Source organism: Pocillopora verrucosa, chromosome 5, assembly GCF_036669915.1.
Source record: "Pocillopora verrucosa isolate sample1 chromosome 5, ASM3666991v2, whole genome shotgun sequence".
Lineage (NCBI taxonomy): Eukaryota > Metazoa > Cnidaria > Anthozoa > Scleractinia > Pocilloporidae > Pocillopora > Pocillopora verrucosa.
In genome coordinates, this window is record NC_089316.1 from 2,188,378 (window position 1) to 2,212,273 (window position 23,896).

At 39.8% G+C, this 23,896-nt stretch overlaps 4 protein-coding genes across 5 annotated transcripts in view; all 4 read left to right on the forward strand.

Moving 5' to 3' along the window:
- Positions 1–23,896, forward strand: part of LOC131787521 (protein argonaute-2-like) — a 149,266-nt gene that overhangs the window by 46,107 nt on the left and 79,263 nt on the right. The gene's annotated exons all lie outside the window — the stretch shown is intronic.
- On the forward strand, positions 661–1,113 carry LOC131786070 (uncharacterized). The gene has a single exon (XM_059103051.2). It carries the CDS (start codon positions 661–663, stop codon positions 1,111–1,113), a length of 453 nt encoding a protein of 150 aa, XP_058959034.2.
- The window catches only part of LOC136280872 (serine/threonine-protein phosphatase 6 regulatory ankyrin repeat subunit B-like), a 50,354-nt gene continuing 29,140 nt past the window's right edge, over positions 2,683–23,896 (forward strand). Inside the window, exons 1-6 of one of the 2 annotated variants that reach the window (XM_066166607.1) lie at positions 2,683–3,310; positions 3,518–3,565; positions 7,351–7,728; positions 8,888–9,064; positions 10,445–10,663; positions 12,346–12,528. In XM_066166607.1, coding sequence (XP_066022704.1) covers positions 2,767–3,310; positions 3,518–3,565; positions 7,351–7,728; positions 8,888–9,064; positions 10,445–10,663; positions 12,346–12,528 — 1,549 coding nt within the window. In that variant the 5' untranslated portion in view covers positions 2,683–2,766. The remainder of the gene's footprint in view (positions 3,311–3,517; positions 3,566–7,350; positions 7,729–8,887; positions 9,065–10,444; positions 10,664–12,345; positions 12,529–23,896) is intronic. The other variant, XM_066166609.1, reaches the window with a different exon arrangement.
- LOC131776842 (serine/threonine-protein phosphatase 6 regulatory ankyrin repeat subunit A-like) lies at positions 15,484–18,321 on the forward strand. The gene is made up of 4 exons (XM_066167274.1): positions 15,484–16,110; positions 16,192–16,902; positions 16,984–17,100; positions 17,182–18,321. Exons 1-4 carry the CDS (start codon positions 15,484–15,486, stop codon positions 18,319–18,321), a joined length of 2,595 nt encoding a protein of 864 aa, XP_066023371.1.

Sequence of the window (23,896 nt, forward strand, 5' to 3'; positions counted from 1 at the left end):
TTCTGTTTACATACTTTACGAATGTTTCTCCGTCATGTTGTTTAAATAGGAAAGGAAAGAAACCAGGGACGAAACTTTAACTTATTGGCGACTACTTGTTAATGTCAATCGGTGTTTATTTCAAACTCGCCACGCGAATTGTGCGAACTTTTACTAATTTTTATTTATTTGTTTATTGAAAACCCACGCGCAATGTGCGAACGTTTACTCATGGTTGTTTGCTTATTTTATAAACCCATGCGCAAGATGCGAAATTTTATTCATTGTTGTTTATTTCAAAGCCACGTGTTCATTCCACTGGACACAAGCCCTATGGCGAAAGGTACAATCTCAAACTGTTAAATCCTTGATTGGTCAAACAAATCGACTTTAGTCTAGCTATAGTTAGAAGTGTTAAAAGGGTTCACTCCTAAAGCTCGTAACGATGTCTTATTCACTATTATAACTCTAAATAATTTCATTTCTCGGGCTTTTCACGAATTTTCTGAAATCTAGAACCACAGATAACAAATACAAATTCGCACAATGTTCAAAACGAAACTAGTTTAACATCTAGCTAAAAAAATATTAAATTTCGCTTTTCTTTGATAGGTACAAGGGCTTGGACTCCAGGATGCCTACAGAAATGACCGCAGCACCCACCAGCTAATAAAGCAACTGATGGCTTTATCGTACCTCCCTGCAGACAAGATCGAACGCAGATTCCGTCGACTCCAGCAGCAAGCAACTGTCAGACCCTTGCAGGATTTCTGCTGTTACATAGATGAAAACTGGATAATCAGTCAGACCTTCCCGCCACAGAACTGGAGCGTGTTCCTAGAAGCGGTCAGAACGAATAACGACCTAGAGGGTTGGCACAATGGACTGAACCGGCGCGCCAAAGGACGATCACAGCTGCCCCTGTACATCCTGATCCAGGTACTTCACCGGGAAGCTACACTGGTCAGCATGCAGATCCGTCTGGTTTCAGACAAAAAGCTGAAGAGACATCAGCGGTCAAGCTACCGGACCATGCAGAGAAGACTCTTCGACCTCTGGAGTCAATACGAAGACGGCCTAAGGAATTCAAAGGAGCTTCTGGAGGCCTGTGCTCACCTCGCACAACCCGTGTAATTTAAATTGAGTAAATGTTAATAAAGATAGACATTCACAAAAAAAGGGCTCCTTTAGGAGCCACAAACTCATAAAAGTCAATGACCAACAGATGAACGTAACTTCTCCTTTACATAAACTAAGACTGGGGGCTAATCGTCCAGGGACTGGGGGCTAATCGTCCAAAGACTGGGGGCTAATCGTCCAGAGACTGGGGGCTAATCGTCCAGAGACTGGGGGCTAATTGTCCAGGGGGCGAGTTGTCTCATGTGATGGCGTGTGACGTATATCCGATCGAGTGTAAACATAGCCACGTTTTCCGTATTCCCTATCATCGGCAGAAATATTGGACAAGATGGCGGCCGCGCTTGCGCATTTTGTCCATAATGGCGTATAATATAAGAAACTGTATGGAAATTTGTAAAATTTCTAAAATATAACAATCAGGAGCTCATGGTCCCGTCTGCTCTCGATCGAGACATATTCAGTACTGATTCTGCTATTCATCAAACCTCACAGGGACTCGATAAATAAAAACCACTTATTTCCCGAGCCAGTTCTTTTGTCATTGATCATTGACCTAGGCCATACAGTTCTTCAAAATCCGCCGTCTCCATCCCAAACACTCGCCTATTACAGGAAAGTGCACAATAAAGTCAACTGATCTCGATCGAATTGACTGCTACAGAGTTCGAAGCGTCCAAATATCCTGTAAAATGCCATTTCCTCCCATCAAAAAAGTTCCCAACGCGCTAGAATATCCCTTATTTTCCATGTTGAGTAAGTGACGAGACGCCATGTTGAAAACTATGACTGAAATAGTTAAACACGAGCAGCGCTGATCTTCGAATCGTCGGCCATATTTGTTTATGTTCTTGCAAGGAAATAAATTAGTTCTCGGTCCTTTTCGGAATAAAAATATGCCAGGCATTGAATGCAAATTCAGTAGTCTTAGCGCGAAAATTAAATTAAAGCAAATCAAAATTCTGACATCATGTCATCGCTCTGCCTCGAAAAATCCCAAAGATTTACTTGTAGGTCTTCTTTTCTTTTTCTTTTCATCAAATAGAAGATCTGCGGTGCTCAAATTGTATAAGTCATGGTACGAAACACTCTCTTCGCAGATCGAGCCGTGATCGCCGCCATATTGAATTCTCTTGATATTCTATTGTTCCGGAGTGTAATACGATATACCGCTGATTATTGTTAGCGGGCTCGAAATGTCCTTGATTTCTGGCGATGTTTCGAAATGGTAGACAATCAAGACAGTGAATCACTCCTTGTAAAATAGGAAAACTGACTGCTGTACTGGATAAGACTGTAAATATATTATGAACCACCTACAATCACATTGAAATACACGCAATGAAAATTAGTGTAAATTATAAGAAATGTATTGTAGAAGAAAGCACAAATGCCAGCAGCGATGTCAGCTTAGAGTGATTTGCCTAAGTAAAATCCCGCCATTTTATTCCCACGTCTCCATGACAACTGTCAAAAAGTTATAACCGTGAAAACAATTTGCTGCTATTCTTAGAACCGCAGTAAACAAAACTGCGCGTGACGCGGAATGAAACGTATTCCGCCATATTGTGAATTAACATGAAATGCCAAAAACCGAACTGCGTTCGATCAAAATCCTAGTATTTTAGATCCATAGCAACGACAGTTGAAATGTCTCGAGTAGAATATAATCACCTTCTTTTACAGATCAGCCAACGACTCGATGAACTGAACAAAGCGACACTTGTATACGTAACATGTGAAGGGCGTATGGAGTCTAGCGCTCAAGTTATCCCTGGTACATTGTTTCTCTTTCAAAAGCTACAGGATCAAAAAAGGTTGGGCATTGATCAGGTTGAGCTATTGAAAGATTTCGTAGAAGAGGTCAACGAATGGTCGTTGTTTCGGAAAGTGGAAAAGTTCGAGAACAAAAGGAAAGAATATAAAAAATTGCTTGAACAGACCAGCCGCGCTCTCGACGAAAGCAATCAACTGCAACAGCTCATTGTTGTCTGCATCGAGAGGGTAACATTGGAGGAAAATGAAAGAAACTCTCAAACTGCTCGAATTTTGTTCGAAAAACTTGAGGGCCGAGAACTTTTTGAGTTTGGTCATCTTGAGTTCTTGAAGGAGATTTTATCGAGAATTCAGAGGCAAGATCTGGTGAAGGAAATTCAGGACTTCGAGAAACGACGAACTTATGAAAGATGGAAAGGTAACAATTATTTAGTCCTCTGCAATTTATATTTTCCCGCATTTTTTGCTGGAAAGTATCTAAGAGTCTTTGCTCAAGTAACGTCCATCGAGTGAGCATAATATGCTATTTATTGATCTTATTGATCAGAACTCAAAATTTAAACCCAATTCTGTCAGGTTATTATAATTCTCCTGCCTAATTTGTCATTGAATCTTACAATTTAAGCGCAAGCCGTTCAGGTAGCCAGGGATGCTGGTGGAAGAATAATCGGAGGTGAGTTAAAATTGTTGTGACTTAAGTGTTGAGCATGAGTGAGAAAGAGTTCCAAACTCCATAGACAAACCAAAGATCTGAAGCAATCTAAACTAGTTATGCATTTCCGACGATCAACTATAAAACTATTTTACGGAGATATCAGAAAGTGTGGGTATCTAGCGTACTCGTTAACATGCTCGTGTCAGTGCGTTATACGGTCGAAGTTGTTTCTAATTTCTTCGATGAATCCGAGTCGGGACCCTAAAATTCGCCTGCGTGGAAATTATGTTGTATCACGGTCGTAATAGAAAAAGTGAGTCATTTACATCCTGCCGCGATCCGAGTGAACATCTTTGCTGGCAGCGAGATAGCGTGAATAAACTTGGAATGTAATGAGGATTCACCGTCTGTTGCCGTACCTTTGAAATTTAAAAGGTGTTTACGGGCATGCACGACTCTGTCATTCCTCCGTGACGAATTCGCTCTTAGGAGGCAACTGACGAGATTCAGAAAGAATTGAAAGTGCAGTCTTGCCTAGGAAACTACCGAATGGCAGCAGTTACATTCACAGCCGATGGCTGCGTGAACAATAACAAATTCAGAAAATAAATTCCCAGACGCGAGGTATATAGTGAACGCATCGCAAAGACCTTCTAATACACGAACTGTTTTTCGTGTCATCCACCTGGCGTAAATACGGGATTCGTAAAGAAGAAGCCCTTCATCTGCTAAGAACGAATTCTTAACGGTCCACGTTTAATTAATACCGCGTTTAATTCGTAAAAAACGTACAGAGTTTCATGATACGCTTAAAGAATAGAGGATACCTATATGAAGGTTTTGAGAAACGTATCTCCGAAGTCATTTTCTGCGGAAGAGAAAGTATACTTTAAACAACACATGCACACAGAAGAAAATTTATATTGCCTCTCGTGACACAATCTAGTCCAGCTTTGCCAAACCTCAAAAACATTCAGATGGAGAAATGACACCTTAAAACTAACCCTTATTATCACATCGCAAAGGAAAATCATGAATAGATATCTTTATCTCAGCTTAACTTTGAGCGCTGAAGATTTCTAAGCGCTAGCGAATGGCAGGAGTCGCTCAAGCCTATCAACACCTTGTAACGGTCGACTGCCTTTTGTTTTCCGGCTTACCCGGCGTGTCGCGCAATCAGAGTTATTTATTGGTCAACTAATTCCTTTCACTTCTCTAATTCAACTGTTCTTCTTCTATGATCAATATAGTAGAGTTTATCATATAATAATCGCAATTAGTTTATTTGCTTTTACTTAGGAAAGTTGATTTACAACGCGGTTGGGCATATGTAGGAATAAGAATGGTAACGCTGTGTGCTGGCGTAAAATCTTACATATATATTACGCTGTTATATATATTCCCCTCGAGAACCATTGAATACGCAACAAATACGTACAAAAAATACTTCACCTTACTTCTACAGCGTATTAATTGTTATCTGATCGCTTACTTTGATGAAAAGAACCCATCTTAGTGAGTTGCCCATTTCAAGGTTTTCTGCGTACCCAAGAAAAGCCCAAGGCTGAACACTCCATTTCCGAACGCGTGTCAAGGTTGATGTGTACCCGGGCTGTTAGAAACCTATAAATTGGAAATTTTTGATGCAAACTGCGAATTAGCGTCGGTTGTACGGGGAAGATTGAGTTTGTAGTGAATTGAAATGAAACTACCGTATATGTGCTTGGATTCTGCGTTGGATTTGTGGCTGCCCGGTCATTTTGCGCTGGGATTTTTAACTCGTGAGTTAGCTAGCGAGTTGTAGATACGATGTGGGGAGTGACACTCGCTCGCTCGCTCGATTGGTCGATTCCTGTAAACTTTTTTTCGATGTTAGGCTTTTGAGTGCATTTGATAGTTTTTGGCGAGCAATAAACAAACGAAATGGCGACCTTTGTTGCTGAGAATAGTGGTGGGGTGAAAAAGAAGCCAATGATAATCTTAAAAGAGATTTTTTTTCGTTTTAGTTTTAACAAGCGGCGCCAGCGACTGGCAGGCATGCAAGGATTCACACTGAAATAACAGAACAACCTTCGTTTTTCATAAAATTGTAATTTACAATCCTTGAACTTGAAAACAATCCGAAGATTCATTGAAAATATCACTTACTGCGAAGCGCTCGGAGTTTACAGATGATCAAAAGCTTTTTCTTTTATGGCGTGAGATTGAGGACAAAATCAATCATTACATTTCGTATCGTGTGTTTTTCCTGTCTGAAGCAACAGAAGATGCCGGCGACTGACGAAATTACAAGTTAACACGATCAAATAACACCTAAACAAACAATTTTAGCTACCGATTTTCAGTAAATTTTTAAAGAACAATTTTCTTTTAAGTTTCAAGACAATTTGAAGATTCAAAATACATATTACGTACTGAAATGCGAAAGTTATACACCACAAAATTGATAAATAGGCCTGAAATTAAATTCTATCTTGTTATTGATTATACGTTGCCTAGCACGTGACTAAAATCTACCCAGGCGGAGATCCAAAATGACAGTGGCAGTCTTGGCTTGGTTATATCACTCAAAACTCGTTCCCGTTAATGGGAATCGTTAATGTTTTCATTAAGATAGTATTGCCTTGATTTTCTAATATTTACAATGATAGACAGTAAATTTCACTTTTCACCCACATTTACTTCCAACCTTTTCTTTTGAACCAGAAACAAAAATGATATACGTTTAAAACACGACATCATCCACCCTTGTCAAATGTCATAGCATGATCATTTCAATTGTAATGCCTTCTTATCCCAACGTTACTTTGTTTCTTTGCTACATTAGCGAACACTGTACTGCTCGTACTCTAGATATGACAATCAACCACAAAATTCCCTAAACCAGATAACATTAAACATAATCCAAAGAATCATGTGTCAATTCACGAGTTTGCTCACAGAGCACTTTGAATCGTTACTCGGATCGGGCGTTCGGAAATGGAGTGTTCAGCCTTGGGCTTTCCTTATGTGCGTAGAAATCCTTAAAATGGACAACTCGCTAAAATGGGTTCATTTCATCTAAGTAAGCGGTCAGATAGCAAGTGATACGCCGTGGAAGTAAGATGAGGTATTTTTATTGAGAATTTGACGCGTATTCTTTTATTCCTTAAAGCGCTCGTAAATATTCCCATAAAAACTCTTCTAATTCCGCCATGACTGTTATTGCGCAGGATGATCATCTTACAGCTGGAGCTTGGGCCGTCTGTGCTTCTACACATTCAGAATCAATCAAAGTTCATGTACCTATGGTTGAAGAAAAAGGAACGGCCTAACTTTTACGAAACGTTCAGTCAAAATCTGCCGATTTCGAATTTTGCCGCTTTCATCGGGTCACGAGGCTGAAATGCTTGCTTCAAGCTGAAGAATACCATTCGGGCGAGATTTCTAAGATTCTACAGCCACATTTCCCAAAAATGAACCCAGAGGTAAATCAAAATCGGACAGTCTGCTTCTCAGATAACATGGTTCCGTAGACACTTATTAGGACATAATTTGCATCGGACTGCGATTAATTTGGGTTAACCGAGCGATCACGTCTTCAGGGACGGTATGTTTTCTCGCAAACTACAAAAAAAAAAGAAAAAAAAAAAAGTCAGCGGATTCAAGTAATGCAAAACAAAATCCCTCGATGTTTGACAGTCATATTCTGTCACCTCTTACGGTTCTTTTCCAGCTTGATTACAGTGATCTTCGCCAGACTACCACCAACAATGATTTTAAATATCAACATTCAAAATTTAATTTAGTGCTATTTGTTTCAGTAATGAACATGAAGACAGTGTTTGGAGTGGCAGCAGCGGGAATAACCTTACTCACTGTCCGTGAGATTTTGACTCGCTGGTCAACTTATGATCAGTTAGTCACCTGCTTCCAGGGTTGTGTTCTTCCTGCTGGTTCAAGATTGATTGAAGTGAGTCAAGGGTGCGTATGCTTTACAATTCAGGTCGACAATCTCACGGGGCTCACTGCTTTGTGGAACATGTACGAGGATGGCACTCTCAGGGAACGTTTATTTAACTTTTTTGTGACTGATGAAATGAAGACCCGTGCCGGTGGTGAAGAGAATGTGGAATTGACTGTGACGATTGAAAAAGCAGAATACGAGAAAGCTTACTTTGAGCTTGTTCAAGAAGCTGACGGTGAGTAACTTTATCTGAGGATGTTGGTTAAAACAAAGTTGATGCGTGTTTAAAATCAACAACACTGGGGATCTTTTTATTCTGCATCTTTTGTATGCTCGGAGGCCGATCTCCTCCGAGGTTATTGCTTCAATAGCAAAAGTTAAAAAAAACTACCACTGTATGGATTGCTCGATTTTGGCTTAATTTGCGTTATTATATACTTAAACAACTTTGTTGTCAAATTTTGCTTCATAAATTAACAGTGATAGATCATAGATTATTGAATAGCGAAAGAAAACATTTCCGACTTGGACCAGTCAATTGCAATCATTATCCTTTTGCAGACTGAAGCAGTGCATACATGAGCTACCTACCCACTTGCAATCTCCTTCATTTTGATTTGCCAACTTGGGCTGGTCAGTCTCATTGGCTTATTATATTTCCCGCTTAATTTTGTTTTGGTTGTTGAACTGCAGGAATTTAGCTGTTCAGTAACGAGAGGAATAGGTTTAATTGTACAGCTTTGCTGCTGCTTCAACCACATTAAGCTATGAACAAGGGCTGTTTTGAGTAAATCAGATAGATATAATTTATTGGCCAACCAATTAACTGTGGAATAGGATCATTGCCTTGCTCGACTCGACGTTATCGTTGCTGGCAATTTTTCACTTTAAATTTCCGAAGCAATACCATTAATTAAGGGAATTAAACTTCGACAGCCCATTCTATTTTCGGTATTCAGGTTAATATTCAATCACTGAAATAACGGAGACGAAATATGGAGGAGAATTCAGTTCTTTAATTGCAAACCATGGCGTTCAAATTTGTAGTGAATTTCTTTGGCGGATCTACGGTTGTTCGGGTGGCTCGGCCGAACCTCCTAAACTGAAATGAAAACCTGAAAACACTTGCAGTTTTTTTTACAAAAACCTTAAATTGGATATGCCAGGAAAATATTACTTGTTGATCCCATTTTAAAATTTTCCGAGGGATGCATACCCCAGCCGCTCTTAGATGGTCCGCTTTCAGTGGACATTTATCTGAACTCCCCTTCACTAAATCCTGCATCTTCCCCTTATCGTGTGTGGTGGGTACGTGGGTGTGCGTGTGCGTATGTCAGGTATGAACACTTCAATAGATCTAAAAATAATCAAAATGATTCTCTGACCACCGTTAGGTAACCAAAAGCGACCTCCGGAACGAGGTGTTCGTAGGCACTCCGACTCAGTGTTATCCCTCCCACCCAGAACAGATGAAAATTCTCTGATAACAATAGCACGACTTAAGAACCAAGTCAAGTCTCTGGAGGAAAGAATAGAAGCTGTAGAGACTCAAATGGTTCGATCTGAGAAAGGTAACTATGCAATTAAAGGATTTGTTTCTCTAGCTATGCGAGAAGGGATAGTAAATGGTAAAATGTCACAATCTAATAAAAAGTAAACGAATATCTCTATCGGCTCTAATATAGAGGAAATATCACACCAAAAAATAAAGTAAAAACTGTAATATTTAAGGTGCCAGATCTTCGATCCACTGACCAATCTATTGGATACAAAACGGTTTCCAAGTTTTATTAATTAGATCTGCTTATTCTCTGGAACCCTCTGTTAAATATTGTTATCGGTTATTTTGTTAAATCGCCAATGTGAGCATAAAGGGCTATATTGGTGATAGATTCCTCACTGATTTGATTTATTCTGGGTGTCGCTGCTGATATTACTAGCCCTGTATATTAAGCACTTAGAAGATGCGTTTAATTAGGATGCGAGCGATGTCATCGTTTATTATTAAAGATAACATCTCTCTGGTCTCTTGCACTCGATTTTGTATTATGTCTAAATAAGAGGCAATGCAAATACTCACAGTCAACTATGTCCTTCACCAACTGAAATTTAGTGAGTTTTGACCAGAATACGCCCAGGCAACCCGAGCTCCAGCTGTGTGATGATCATCTTGCGAAATAAGAGTCATGGCGAAATTATAAGAGTTTGTATAGGAATATTTACGACCGCTCTTAGGAATAAGAAAATACAATCAAATTCTCAATAAAAATACCTCACCTTACTTCCACAGTGCATCGCTTATTATCTGACCGCTTACTATGTTGAAAAGAACCCATTTTAGCAAGTTATCCATTTCTAGGTTTACTTAGGCTTCTGTTATGAGTAGTTGTGCAGTAGTTGTATCGTGCAATCCATGCAGATACTAATATAGCTTGAATTTTTTTTACTCTGAGATGCACTGCTGTAAACAAACTTACAAGTAGCACTTAATAGTATCAATTCTTGCTCCTACACCAATTTAGAGCAAACTATAAGCAAAGATGAACATTTGCATCCCTTGAGCAAACGTATTCAAACATAGTAGTAAAAAATAAGTTTTGCACTATATTTGCCTGGTTTTGCACTCCAAGGCAAACTACTATTTTTTGCAAAGAGGGTAAAGTTTTTGCAAACTCACGTCGTTATTAAAAAATTGCCCTACGTGCAAGGATTAAGTAAATAAAGAGCACATTGTCTCATTTACTTTACATTTGCGTACCAACACCGTAAGAACAAATCAGCATATTTATATATTGTTTTGCAAATGCGGTGCAAATTTAGATCACTAAATTTGCTACATATCTGCTCACTTGGCAAACCCGAGTTAATCCATTTTTTCGTGCAGGGGATGGGCTAACCCTCGAAACTTCAGCTAAGAAACTCACGGTGGCCTGCAAATTGTCTATTGTTAGGTCCTGCGAAGGTGCCAGGAAGAAAATGTGAACACTCTGATTCAGTGATATCAACAACGCCGAACGAGGATGAAACATTGCAAGTAAAAGTGAAAAGACTCGAGAATGATGTCCAACTCCTAAAGGAGAGAGCGGAGAGTCAAGAGAAACAAATGAGTAGACTTTCACGTGAGTTTTTTGGGACAAGGATGGTCACGGAAATAATTCCAGCAGAGGAAGGTAACTAAATCATGCAAACACTCAAGTTAAGCTAAACAAGATATATATACAGTCAAACCTATATTAAGCGGTCACGGGGAATGACGGGGTTAGCGCTTAATACAGGTTAACTGCTCAATACATGGGTATGGATATGATAAAAACCGAGGAAAAACGCCATTTTATGCCATAACTGACAAATAATTGTGAAAAGTACTATTAACATTGATTTTGGGAGATTAACATGGACTGAATTTTACTTGAAAGATTGTTCTTAGTTAGAGGAGGATTTTCTTGGGTGAACACATGGGCCCGGTTGTTCAAAACTGCGATTAGCGCTAATCCACGATTAAATAGGCTAATCGCCGATTAAATTTAAGTCGCCGATTAGTTTCTGTTGTTCAAAGCCCGATTATTCCTAACCTTCGATCAAACCAAGGGTTAAATCTAACCCTGCTCGCTAGGTGGATTAAATCCTTAATCAGCAGATTAAAAAATCACAACATGGCTGACTTGTTGTATGGTTGTGTTGGTGTTGATGGGCGAAGAAAAAGGAAGCAAAGAGAGTTTAGGAGCATCGGTTTCACGATAGATGGATATACAAACGAAGAATTATTAAGCTTCAAATTACTCTGCTTCAATAGTAAAGCCTTGTACTGCTCTTCCAGCACTCTGGAATCGCCGATTAGGCCTAATCGGTGATTAGTTTAATCGCGGTTTTGAACAACCGGGCCCAATGGTTTTTATCGGGGATCAGTTGTTACCAACAGGATATAAAAGGGGGGGGGGGGTACTGTAGAAAATTACCTGCCATTTTACTGCCACCAAGGAGAGGGGGGTCATAAGAAGACAAAGGAGCTTGCGGGGGGAGGGGGGGTATCAGGTGAACTTTTTCGTGTTACAACCAAATTCCTTCAACGAAAGAAAATCTGAGATTCGTTAAAACTATTTATAACTGAACTGAAACAGATCAGGCCTTTCGAGATTTCATTCCTTACATGCTCGCAAATTTCTGTGCTTTACTGACTTTCCTTACAAAGGCTTTTCAGAGACAATGCATTTAGACATTCTAGCCTTGTAATATATCAAATTAGATATGTACATGTACGCGGATAATTTGATGATTAAATTCATAAAAGCGAGAGTAGATTATACCAAGAGATTACGAACAGCTTGTATTCTCGTGATTATACCTTGGCGCTCGCGGAAAGCTTGCGAGAAGCGCCATAGTTTATTTCTTAAAGTTTTTCCATCTTCAACCTGCTCCCACGGTAAACTGTTAAACATCCAAAAAGTTGAAGATTTTAGATATATGAAAATTCACATATTTGCACTGCGGTGGAAAGATGAAATTAGGAGATCCTCGCAGCTAAGAACACTACTGAAACGAGTAGTTGTAAATAGGACATGAAAAAATTTCAGGCCCGTACGGGATTTGAACCCATGACCTCTGCGTTACCGGTGCAGCGCTCTACCAATTGAGCTAACAAGCCAACTGGGAGCAATGAATTGGGTCCAAATAAACATCCAAGTGAATGAAGATTTTAGATATATGAAAATTCACATATTTGCACTGCGGTGGAAAGATGAAATTAGGAGATCCTCGCAGCTAAGAACGAGTAGTTTCTAAACACCTAAATACATTTGTACTCTAAAATGACATTTTTTGGGAAAACATTTTGTTTCTTCATGTTTTTTTTTAGTTCAGAATGCCAGTTACGAAAGACTTGGAGAAAAGCCATGGGGTATTGACGAACATAAATGGAATTTAACCAAAATGTACGTGGAAAGTCTACGGTTTGAGACGAAAAGTTTAATGTCTGAAGCATCTGACAGCGGTATGGGAACTGAAGGAGCACCATCTGAATTTGACGTGGATATCGGTGGTCAGTATCGAAAAGTCAAAACTACCAAGCTTAGTTTCTGTGATGATAATAATAATAATAATAATAATAATAATAATAATAATAAAACTTTATTTAAACGCGATAAGTATTTAAAGCCAGAGGTTTGTGGGGTCGTGTTACAATAATATAACATAAAAATATTAACATATAATAACATTTATAAATTTATTTAAATATATAAAAAATATGTTCAGCTCCTTTTAAATAATACAGCAATATATATCTCAGACACTGCTAAGCAGTCACTCCGGATCCAACAAACACCACCAAACCAATAGTTTATTGATTTCTATCGATATTCATCGAATTCAAAACGACTGCCCAATAGTGTCTGATGGTTAAGTCAATCAATCCAATGCGATATTTAAATGTCATATTAAGATTGACTCAACCATGTCTCAAGAATACATATACATATCATTATATTTTGGTTTACATCGATCAGTCAAACGATCAAAATTGAAATGTAAGAAATCACGTGACTTAGTTAAAAGTTTACAGAAATGCTTTATACTCTTAGAATCTATTGTTTAGTTTCTGATCTTGTGATGACAGCAAAAAAAAACCGTTATCATTCTTCGTGAAATGCTGGAAACCGTGTTTGAAATGTTCTGAAAAGAAGGTGAACTTATTCTTTGAATGCCGCAGAACCCTCGAACAAAAAAAGTTATCTTTCAAATCGGCACTCTTAGTCCCAGGTTATCAACGAACACTTTTCGTTCAACTTATCTATGCTAGTTACCATGTTCCCACCAAAAGCGTTGATCCATTTTCTGCATAGAAACACACACAGGAGCCACAATTCCTTCATTCGCTCTGACGAAGGGCTAACGCTCGAAACGTCAGCTTTGAAACCCTTAACGATGGCCAATTTACGTTAATCTTATCAACCAAATTACCTTGCTAAGTATTATCATTATTACTAGTAATAACCAAAGATTAGGAAATGCGGGCGAGGACGATGCATTTTTGGCTATTTGGTTAATGCAAGATTTGGGGGCCCATAGGGAGAAAAGATTTGTTTTGCGGGGTTGAAAATTTAGTCCATGAGGACACCCCCCATGCTCCAATCGCTTTTTCCTCTATTTTGACATTAACAATAGAGTAATTTTAATAAACCTGTGAAACAGTTACCAACACTAGATCATTCCACGAGACACTAGTCCCATTGTTTTGTTTTGCTTAGTTTTAGTAATATGCTGTAATTGTTGTTGTTTCATGGTGTAAAGAAAATCACTGAAGGTTATAAAATACGCGTATTGATCGAGTCAAAATGATTGACGCAACGCAACAATTATTTATTTATTACTGAAACGAAACGACCAATATATGAAGAAGTTTCAGATTATTCCAAAATATAATGTATAAACGATCCCGTTCCAAGGACTGAAGGACGAACAACGCTCTCGCTCCACGCTTCTATGAGATCAAAGACTATCTCAGACTATACGCTTGTCAGGTCAAGGACGAACAATACCGACGCTTCACGCTTGAATTAAAGGACGAACAGATACAACTCTCGCTCTTCGCTTGAGGTCAAGGACTAACAGACGAACAACACTCTCGCTACTCGCCTGAGGCGGAATGCAGCCGAGAAATGGCGTCCAACGCGACATGAACGGAAACGTCGAATCCAGATATCGACACGTTTGATTTGGATTGGTCGGCGCTGCTGCTATGCGTTAGCTTCACGTGTTCCAAGGTCCAAATTACACATGATGCGCGTGAGAAAATAGAGTTCTTTGCATTCCATACATTCTTAGTGGTAGACTCACTATTGAGCAAAAATCGAATCAGGGCCAAACTACACACCTGCCCGCATGCGTTTGTATAAGCAACGTTGAGATTAGGATTGCTTGCTCCTCTTGTCGCTCGCAATTATAATTATTATTATTATTATTATTATTATATCATTGTTATTATTAGTATTATTATTATTATTATTATGCCTAATAGAGCCGCTCAATTTGCGAAGCGAGCAAGCTGCGAGATCGATACCTTGAATTATATAACTGAAAAATGGAATGGAAGAACGGTGGATCGGCATAATGACGGAATATCCTAAAAGCGGAATGCCGTTTTGTATGAAGGAAAATGTCTCAAAAAATGGACTCGCAATAAAATAATAAGAAGCATAAGTAACATTGTTGGGGCTCAGAGGATAGGGGAACCATAAGGCTTTTGAGCGAACCCCAGCAAAACTATATTCTTTCGTCATTATACAACCTCTAGTTCTTTCCAATGCTCTAAAAATTGTTTTATATCAGAAGCCAAATGCAATCTTTGACTGTCTATTTTTATACATTGAGTATAAACGTTCTTATTGTTACAAAATACGGAGAGGTATGTCTCTTCTGCTGTGAAATTTTTTTTCATTTATCTTTTTTTTCAGATGAACGTGACACTCAGACGATAGCAGGCGACAATTGGAACTCACTGTCATCAGCTGTGCAGAATGGCAACTTTGCCATCATCGAGGATATGTTGTCACGTGGCCTGGATATCAACACAAAAAATAACGATGGTAAAACGGCTTTAATTTTAGCTGCTTCGACTGGCAAAATAGATGCCGTAAATTACCTCTTGGACAAAGGAGCTGATCCCTTTATTGAAGGCCACTCTGGCATTACTCCACTGCACGCCGCTTCACAGGGTGGTAATGTCACCATCATCGAGAGACTAATGTCACGTGGTCTAGATGTCGATTCAAAAGATAGTGAAGGTTGTACACCGTTGATGTTGGCTGCAGTTTATGGCAAGATTGAAGCTGTAAATTATCTTTTAGACAAAGGAGCCGATCCCTCTATTAGAAACCAGTTAGGAAGAAATTCACTGCACGCCGCTTCACAGGGTAGTAATTTTGCCATCATCGAGACACTAATGTCACGTGGTCTAGATGTCGATTCAAAAGATAGTGGAGGGAGTACACCGTTGATGTTGGCTGCAGCTTTTGGCAAGATTGAAGCTGTAAATTATCTTTTAGACAATGGAGCCGATCCTTCTATTAGAAACCAGTTAGGAATAAATTCACTGCACGTCGCTTCACAGGGTGGTAATGTCACCATCATCGAGACACTAATGTCACGTGGTCTAGATGTCGATTCAAAAGATAGTGGAGGGAGTACACCGTTGATGGTGGCTGCAGTTTGTGGCAAGATTGAAGCTGTAAATTATCTTTTAGACAAAGGAGCCGATCCCTCTATTAGAAACCAGTTAGGAATAAATTCACTGCACGTCGCTTCACAGGGTGGTAATGTCACCGTCATCGAGAAACTAATGTCACGTGGTCTAGATGTCGATTCAAAAGATAGTGGAGGGAGTACACCGTTGATGGCGGCTGCAGCTAATGGCAAGATTGAAGCTGTAAATTATCTTTTAGACAAGGGAGCCGATCCCTGTATTAAAGAGCAGTCAGGAATGAATTCACTGCACGCCGCTTCACACAGTGGTAATGTCACCATCATCGAGAAACTAATGTCACGTGGTCTAGATGTCGATTCAAAAGATAGTGGAGGGAGTACACCGTTGATGGCGGCTGCAGTTTGTGGCAAGATTGAAGCTGTAAATTATCTTTTAGACAATGGAGCCGATCCCTGTATTAGAGACCAGTTAGGAAGAAATTCACTGCACGTCGCTTCACAGGGTGGTAATGTCACCCTCATCGAGAAACTAATGTCACGTGGTCTAGATGTCGATTCAAAAGATAGTGGAGGGAATACACCGTTGATGGTGGCTGCAGGTTTTGGCAAGATTGAAGCTGTAAATTATCTTTTAGACAAAGGAGCCGATCCTTCTATTAGAAACCAGTTAGGAAGAAATTCACTGTACGTCGCTTCACAGGGTGGTAATGTCACCCTCATCGAGAAACTAATGTCACGTGGTCTAGATGTCGATTCAAAAGATAGTGGAGGGAATACACCGTTGATGGTGGCTGCAGGTTTTGGCAAGATTGAAGCTGTAAATTATCTTTTAGACAAAGGAGCCGATCCTTCTATTAGAAACCAGTTAGGAAGAAATTCACTGTACGTCGCTTCACAGGGTGGTAATGTCACCCTCATCGAGAAACTAATGTCACGTGGTCTAGATGTCGATTCAAAAGATAGTGGAGGGAATACACCGTTGATGGTGGCTGCAGGTTTTGGCAAGATTGAAGCTGTAAATTATCTTTTAGACAATGGAGCCGATCCTTCTATTAGAAACCAGTTAGGAATAGATTCACTACACGTCGCTTCACAGGGTGGTAATGTCACCATCATCGAGACACTAATGTCACGTGGTCTAGTTGTCGATTCAAAAGATAGTGGAGGGAGTACACCATTGATGTTGGCTGCAGTTTGTGGCAAGATTGAAGCTGTAAATTATCTTTTAGACAATGATGCCGATCCCTGTATTAGAGACCAGTTAGGAAGAAATTCACTGCACGTCGCTTCACAGGGTGGTAATGTCACTGTCATCGAGAAACTAATGTCACGTGGTCTAGATGTCGATTCAAAAGATAGTGGAGGGAGTACACCATTGATGTTGGCTGCAGTTTGTGGCAAGATTGAAGCTGTAAATTATCTTTTAGACAATGGAGCCGATCCCTGTATTAGAGACCAGTTAGGAAGAAATTCACTGCACGTCGCTTCACAGGGTGGTAATGTCACCGTCATCGAGAAACTAATGTCACGTGGTCTAGTTGTCGATTCAAAAGATAGTGGAGGGAGTACACCGTTGATGTTGGCTGCAGCTTATGGCAAGATTGAAGCTGTAAATTATCTTTTAGACAAAGGAGCCGATCCCTGTATTAGAGACCAATTAGGAATGAATTCACTGCACGCCGCTTCACAGGGTGGTAATGTCACCATCATCGAGACACTAATGTCACGTGGTCTAGTTGTCGATTCAAAAGATAGTGGAGGGAGTACACCGTTGATGTTGGCTGCAGCTTATGGCAAGATTGAAGCTGTAAATTATCTTTTAGACAAAGGAGCCGATCCCTGTATTAGAGACCAATTAGGAATGAATTCACTGCACGCCGCTTCACAGGGTGGTAATGTCACCGTCATCGAGAAACTAATGTCACGTGGTCTAGTTGTCGATTCAAAAGATAGTGGAGGGAGTACACCGTTGATGTTGGCTGCAGCTTATGGCAAGATTGAAGCTGTAAATTATCTTTTAGACAAAGGAGCCGATCCCTGTATTAGAGACCAATTAGGAATGAATTCACTGCACGCCGCTTCACAGGGTGGTAATGTCACCGTCATCGAGAAACTAATGTCACGTGGTCTAGTTGTCGATTCAAAAGATAGTGGAGGGAGTACACCGTTGATGTTGGCTGCAGCTTATGGCAAGATTGAAGCTGTAAATTATCTTTTAGACAAAGGAGCCGATCCCTGTATTAGAGACCAATTAGGAATGAATTCACTGCACGCCGCTTCACAGGGTGGTAATGTCACCGTCATCGAGAAACTAATGTCACGTGGTCTAGTTGTCGATTCAAAAGATAGTGGAGGGAGTACACCGTTGATGTTGGCTGCAGCTTATGGCAAGATTGAAGCTGTAAATTATCTTTTAGACAAAGGAGCCGATCCCTGTATTAGAAACCAGTCAGGAAGAAATTCACTGCACGCCGCTTCAACGTGCGGTAATGTCGCCATCATCACAAAAATGCTGTCACTTGGTTTGGATGTTAATTCAAAAGATTCTGCAGGTCGCACACCGTTAAAAATCGCAAAAACATTTGGCAAAACTGAGGCCGTAACCTTCCTACTTAGCAAGGGAGGACATTAGTTTTTATTTCTTACTGCTCCTTTTAAAAACGTCGTTCAGGTCCATAGTCGCGAAAAGAAACGATTGATAAATTTCACAATATTGAGTAAGACTGGATAATAATTAATTCATAATACCGCGAGAGAAGGAACAAATCTAGGCAGGCACATCGATTCCCTCTTTGATTGTATAAAATAGATCACCTGCACACGATGTCATCACAAATTTAACATAGCTTTACACCCTAACATCACTATTCATTTTCTCCATACTGTTCTCTATACATTTCCTGAGGTGCTGACAAGGAGAATTAGCTTAACGATCCTGAGCTTCTGTAGTTGTTGATCATTTCCTTTATTCTCATGACCTTAATATGTGATTCAAGGGTGATATTGTAAGGAGAAATTAGATGCTAGTCACTCTAATGGGGTGAAAGGGTTAAGTTCAAATGTTTCACCCTTCAGGCTTCTGTCATCGAGTTGTAGTTTATTTCATTCAGTCATATATTAATGCCAAGAATTTGGTATTGGATCAACCAATATTTACCTTGTTGATATTTTTCTTTATTCTCCTCACTAGTCTGCATTGTATTGATACTGTAAGGAGAAATTCTGTCTTGGTCACTTATGGGAGTTAGAGGGTTAAAGATTTTCCATCGAGGAATCAAGAGCTCTTTCAAAAACCCCTTTAACCAGGTACTCTGGAACTTTGTATCATAAGTGTTTTATGATTTTTAATAAGATGCGTATTTTAAGATGAGAACTGCAGTACACTGTTATTTGTTATCACCAAACTCAATGTAGAGTAGTGTGTTTGGATGTTTTAACATTCCCATATAATTCAGTTATATATTCGTTATGCATTTCTAAACTTTAGCCTTAAGTATCAGTATTTCTAAAAGATATGTAGATGATGAAGCATTCTTTTCTTATATTCCAAAGTGGAACTTCTATCAAGTTTTAGACTAACAGGCCATTACATTAGTCATTAAGGCTATTATATCATTGGGACTATACTCTCTATACTTTTATCGTAATACATTGCTGGATCCTAGGAGTGACAGATGACCATATGCTTTGATCATCCAGATGGAAGTAGTCCAAAATCTTGTCAGTGACAATGGCTTTATTTCAAAGATATGAACAGAAGTTATTATGACAATCAAGTGAAAAATTGTAAGTTCAATTCTAGTCCTTGAAAAGTGACAAATGTCATTTGGATGATCACACCACATGGCTGAATGTTCTCCTTGGTTAGATGATTATTAGTGTGTTTTTTTTAGTGTTGTCTTATGATACGGCTGGGAGACTTTTCAGCTATGAGACACTATTTGCTTTGCCTTTGAATTGATAACTTTTAAAATGTAGTAGAATAAAAACATAACAACATTTAAATTATGTTTTTTGGTAAATAACTTGGTAAATGGTCAAGTTCGATAAATGTAAGAGGTAAAAACCGCATCTGCTACTTTAATTCCCCTCTAAGCCCCTCCCCCACCCTCTCCCCCTCCCCTTCCCCCACCCCCTCCCCCACCCAAGCTCCTTCCCCTTCCCTCACCCCACCCCTCCCTCCCCTCCCCCACTCAAACCCCTTCCCCTTCCCTCACCCCACCCCTCACTCCCCTCCCCCACCCAAACCCCTTCCCCTTCCCTCACCCCACCCCTCCCTCCCTTCCCCCAATCAAACCCCTTCCCCTTCCCTCACCCCACCCCCTCCCCCCTCAATAGCCTTCTTCTCGTGGGGAACTTATTCTTGATCCCAAAATGTGCGAGGAAGTTTTGTAGAATGATCAAATGATCCTCTCACTTTAAGACAATTGTTTTATCTTTGCAACCTTTGATTTGTCACAAAACCGTCTTTTTGCCCCCGCAGGGTTTTTGGCCTCAGAGGGCTAAAAACCCGAGGAGGCACCTTAGGACTCCCCGCGTAATATAGAGGAAGACTGGAGAAGAGGGAATGTGGGTATTTGCGGCAGATCATAACCAGAAAAAATCTCGATTTGATCGCTTGCACGGCCGCAAGGTATCAACGTTTTTCCCGCAAATGGTCATGGGCTGCCAGTAAAAAGACACGCGCGCGAGGACTTTTAGGATCGGCGTCTTTGACACGAGATTTGTCCTAGTATAGAGGAAGACTGGAGAAGAGAGAATGTAGGTGTTTTCGGTTGTTCGTAACCAAAAAAAATCTCGATTTGATCGCTTGCACGGCCGCAAGGTATCAACGTTTTTCCCGCAAATGGTCATAACTACACAACTGTAAACAACAAGCCCAACTAAAAAAAAAAAAAAGAAAATGGTGCTGTAGGGCGGGGGCAGCTCTAGTGAGAACTATAACTAGTTATAGTCTTACAACACAGTGATAGGTAATGAAAGGATGAAATTATTTTCAAAACAAGATACGGCGATGAGCTAGTTCAGGCGAAGGCGGCTATTCTATTCAATGAATAAAGAGGGTACGTTTCTAAAGAAACTGTGGAGCTGCGTCAGTGGAAGAGTACAATAGGGTAATTAAGTATCATTGACTGAGTTGATAACTCAGCGAGCGTTAGACCTTCGTCAGAGCGATTGTCGAAGGGCTAACGCTCGCAATGTCAACTTTGAAACTCTTTATGGTGGCCAATTTACGTTTCCAACTCAGTTGATAATACCTAACAACCCTATTCTATTAAATGGTTTATCGATAACATGGCACCTTGCTGCGTAATCGCGGGTGGTCTCTTATTTTAGAAATTTATGCGCAGAATGGAATACGTAAGCCAAGGAGGGGTGCGAGACGGACTATTACTACAAAGGGAGGGGTGGGAGGTGGTTGAAATAGGAAACGCTGCTGGTTAATGGAGCTTTTACTCGATCGTACAAACAATTTGAATTGGTTTTTCGACTGAGTTTTTGTTTGTCAAAATTTAAGCTCTGGGTCGCGGCGTATCTTCATTTTTTTTTTGTCATGCGGAAGCGAAACTGCCACGTTAATACTGGACTTTAATTTGTATTGAAAATATCGCGTTTATGATCCTCCACTGTTGAGTTATGCGTGCACCTTTTGAGTCAATTTGTGCACTATCAGTTGCTTCAAGTTTCCCTTTGTGTATACAGTATGTAATTATTAACTTTAACTATCTTCCTTTTGTCATTGATCTTATCAAACGAGATCACGGAATTTCCGGTCTTTAGCCCTTAACTTGGCAACATATAGAATTCACAAGCGCTATTGCAATTTTAAAGATTATACCTTTACTATTAAAAATCATCAGCGAACGATTTTGAAGAGGAATCCATGCTCTCGAATCGACCAAAAACACTGCTGTATTCTCAAAATGGGAAAGTGCAAATATCGATTTCATCTGTTTCGCAAACAAAGGAGTTAATCACCGACACCGGAAATCGCGACCGGGTATCCCTCGCGACTCCCCTAGGTTTGTTTTCCAATTTACTCAAGCCGCTGTCAATCAGTTCTTGCGTTAAGACCTATGAAACCTGCGAAGTGGAACTATGGTGGCTACTGTTGCTTGCCGATAATTCCCGTCTGCAAAACGTAGAAGTCCAGTGTTTGGTGGTAGTTTCGCTTTCGCATGACAAAAAAATGAAGAAACGCCGCGACCCAGCCCAAAAAAATTTTGACATACAAAAACTCAGTCGAAAATCCAATTCAAATTGTTTGTACGATCGAGTTAAAGCTCCATTAACCAGTAGTGTTTACCATTACAACCACCTCCCACCCCTCCCTTGGTAATAATAGTCCGTCTCACACCCCTCCCTGAGTAATAACACTCTGCCTCCCACCCCTCCCTCAGAACTGATAGACTTCATCCCACCCCTCCCTCAGAACTGATAGACTTCATCCCACCCCTCCCTCAGTAATAATGGTGTGCTCCACCCCCCCCTCTAAAATGGTCCAAAAAAAAAAGTCCAAAATATGGCCCAAAAAATGGTCCAAAAAATGGTCCAGTCCATATTTTACTCTTTGCCGTAAAGTTTCATCTCACGCATGCCTAGACCAAAGACTTTTCCATTGGCAAGTTGAAGTTCTTCAAACGAGAAGTCTTTTTGTCCAAGTTTATTACGATGCGGCTCGCAAAGGAACAGTGGCGTCGGAATTCCATTAAAGTTTCAGTAGATTCAAGTACTGAAGAAATTCAACCATATGACTGCGCGTATCGCTACGTGTACCGTAACATTTGCGTTGTGTGACGAGAAGGTATGTAAGCGTATGTAAATAGGAAAACAAAGAAGAAGAGTATAGTATTGTTCACCAAATCGCGATGACCACCAAATTATTTACACTTCGCTCAACTGACGAAGAAATTATCTGGGTACTTGATGACCAGATAAAAGAACACAGCTCTCCGGAGATAAAGAAGCTGCAATTTAGTCAAGATTCAATCGCTATCTAATCATGATTTTCAACATCAGATTTATTCAAGAATCTTCACAATGATAAGAAATAGTATTCACGTTGACTGAAGGTCAGGTCAACTTCAAAGATTGGTCAACAATATGAAACATTGACGTTTGAAAATTCTAGAACCACGCAAAAACACGTAACCCGCATAACGTGATAGTAGAAAGAAGTAGAGAGTGTTTAAACGGTTTTTAAGTACGTGCTAAGGGGTTTCCGCTAATTCTCCGCGAGACAAATCAAAGCAGGTTGGGTCGTTTATAAATATAACTTCGGTGCGTCTTTCTGTTCATTTGTGTGGATATCGCTTAAATCTTAAAAAGGTAAATTACCTCGACATAGTACACCTCAACCCGCAAAATTTTATTTATCAGTTATGGAGAAGCTTTACAAGACACGCAGTGAAACCTACCTTTGGCAGGTAAATCCGAAATTCTGGAAAGAGCCTTTGCCGAAGAAGAAAAAACTAACAAAAGGAAAGAGCTACCTTCCGTATTCGCCTCCATCTTATCGTTTTATAAACAACAACTTCGGTAGTTTGGTATCGTCTCAAGAAGGAGATTTTTGCCGGCTAAAAGAGTGCGCTGTGTTCAGAAGAAGACCAAGTTGGCACAGGAGACGCTTTGTGCTGTTGGAAGATAAGCTATACTGTTATGACAAGAGGGAAGAAGTGCTGGTCTTCTCCGAGATCATAATGATGTCCAATGTCACGTCTTTGACTGTTCAGAACTCCATGTGCATTAAGATTTCCCAGGTTGATGGGAGTATTAGAATGTTGAGATTCTCGTCTACAGAAGTCAGAAACGCTTGGCTCACGGCCTTACTGACAGCTAAGGCAGTCAATTTACTGAAGTACCAATAATACTTTTAGAGGCATCACTACTTCAGTAAATAATCTGAACATTCAAGCATGTAATTGTTCTAGTTAAATTCTCTCCAGGTATAAATATACTCTTGGACTGCTGATAAGGTTTGAAACAATATTCTCCTCAGGAAAAATATAAAAAATTTCAAGGATAAAGTAAAGTCAAGGTTAAAACATTATTTATTAGTCATTCAAGGAACACAAATATAAATTCCCATGAAATTGTTGCGCTTTTATTTTGTAAAGCCTTTTAATTTAAATGACCAATGAGATAATTAATCGTAAAACGTGATTACTTTCAATACTCAATCTTTTAAGAGGGAAACAAGCGCCTTT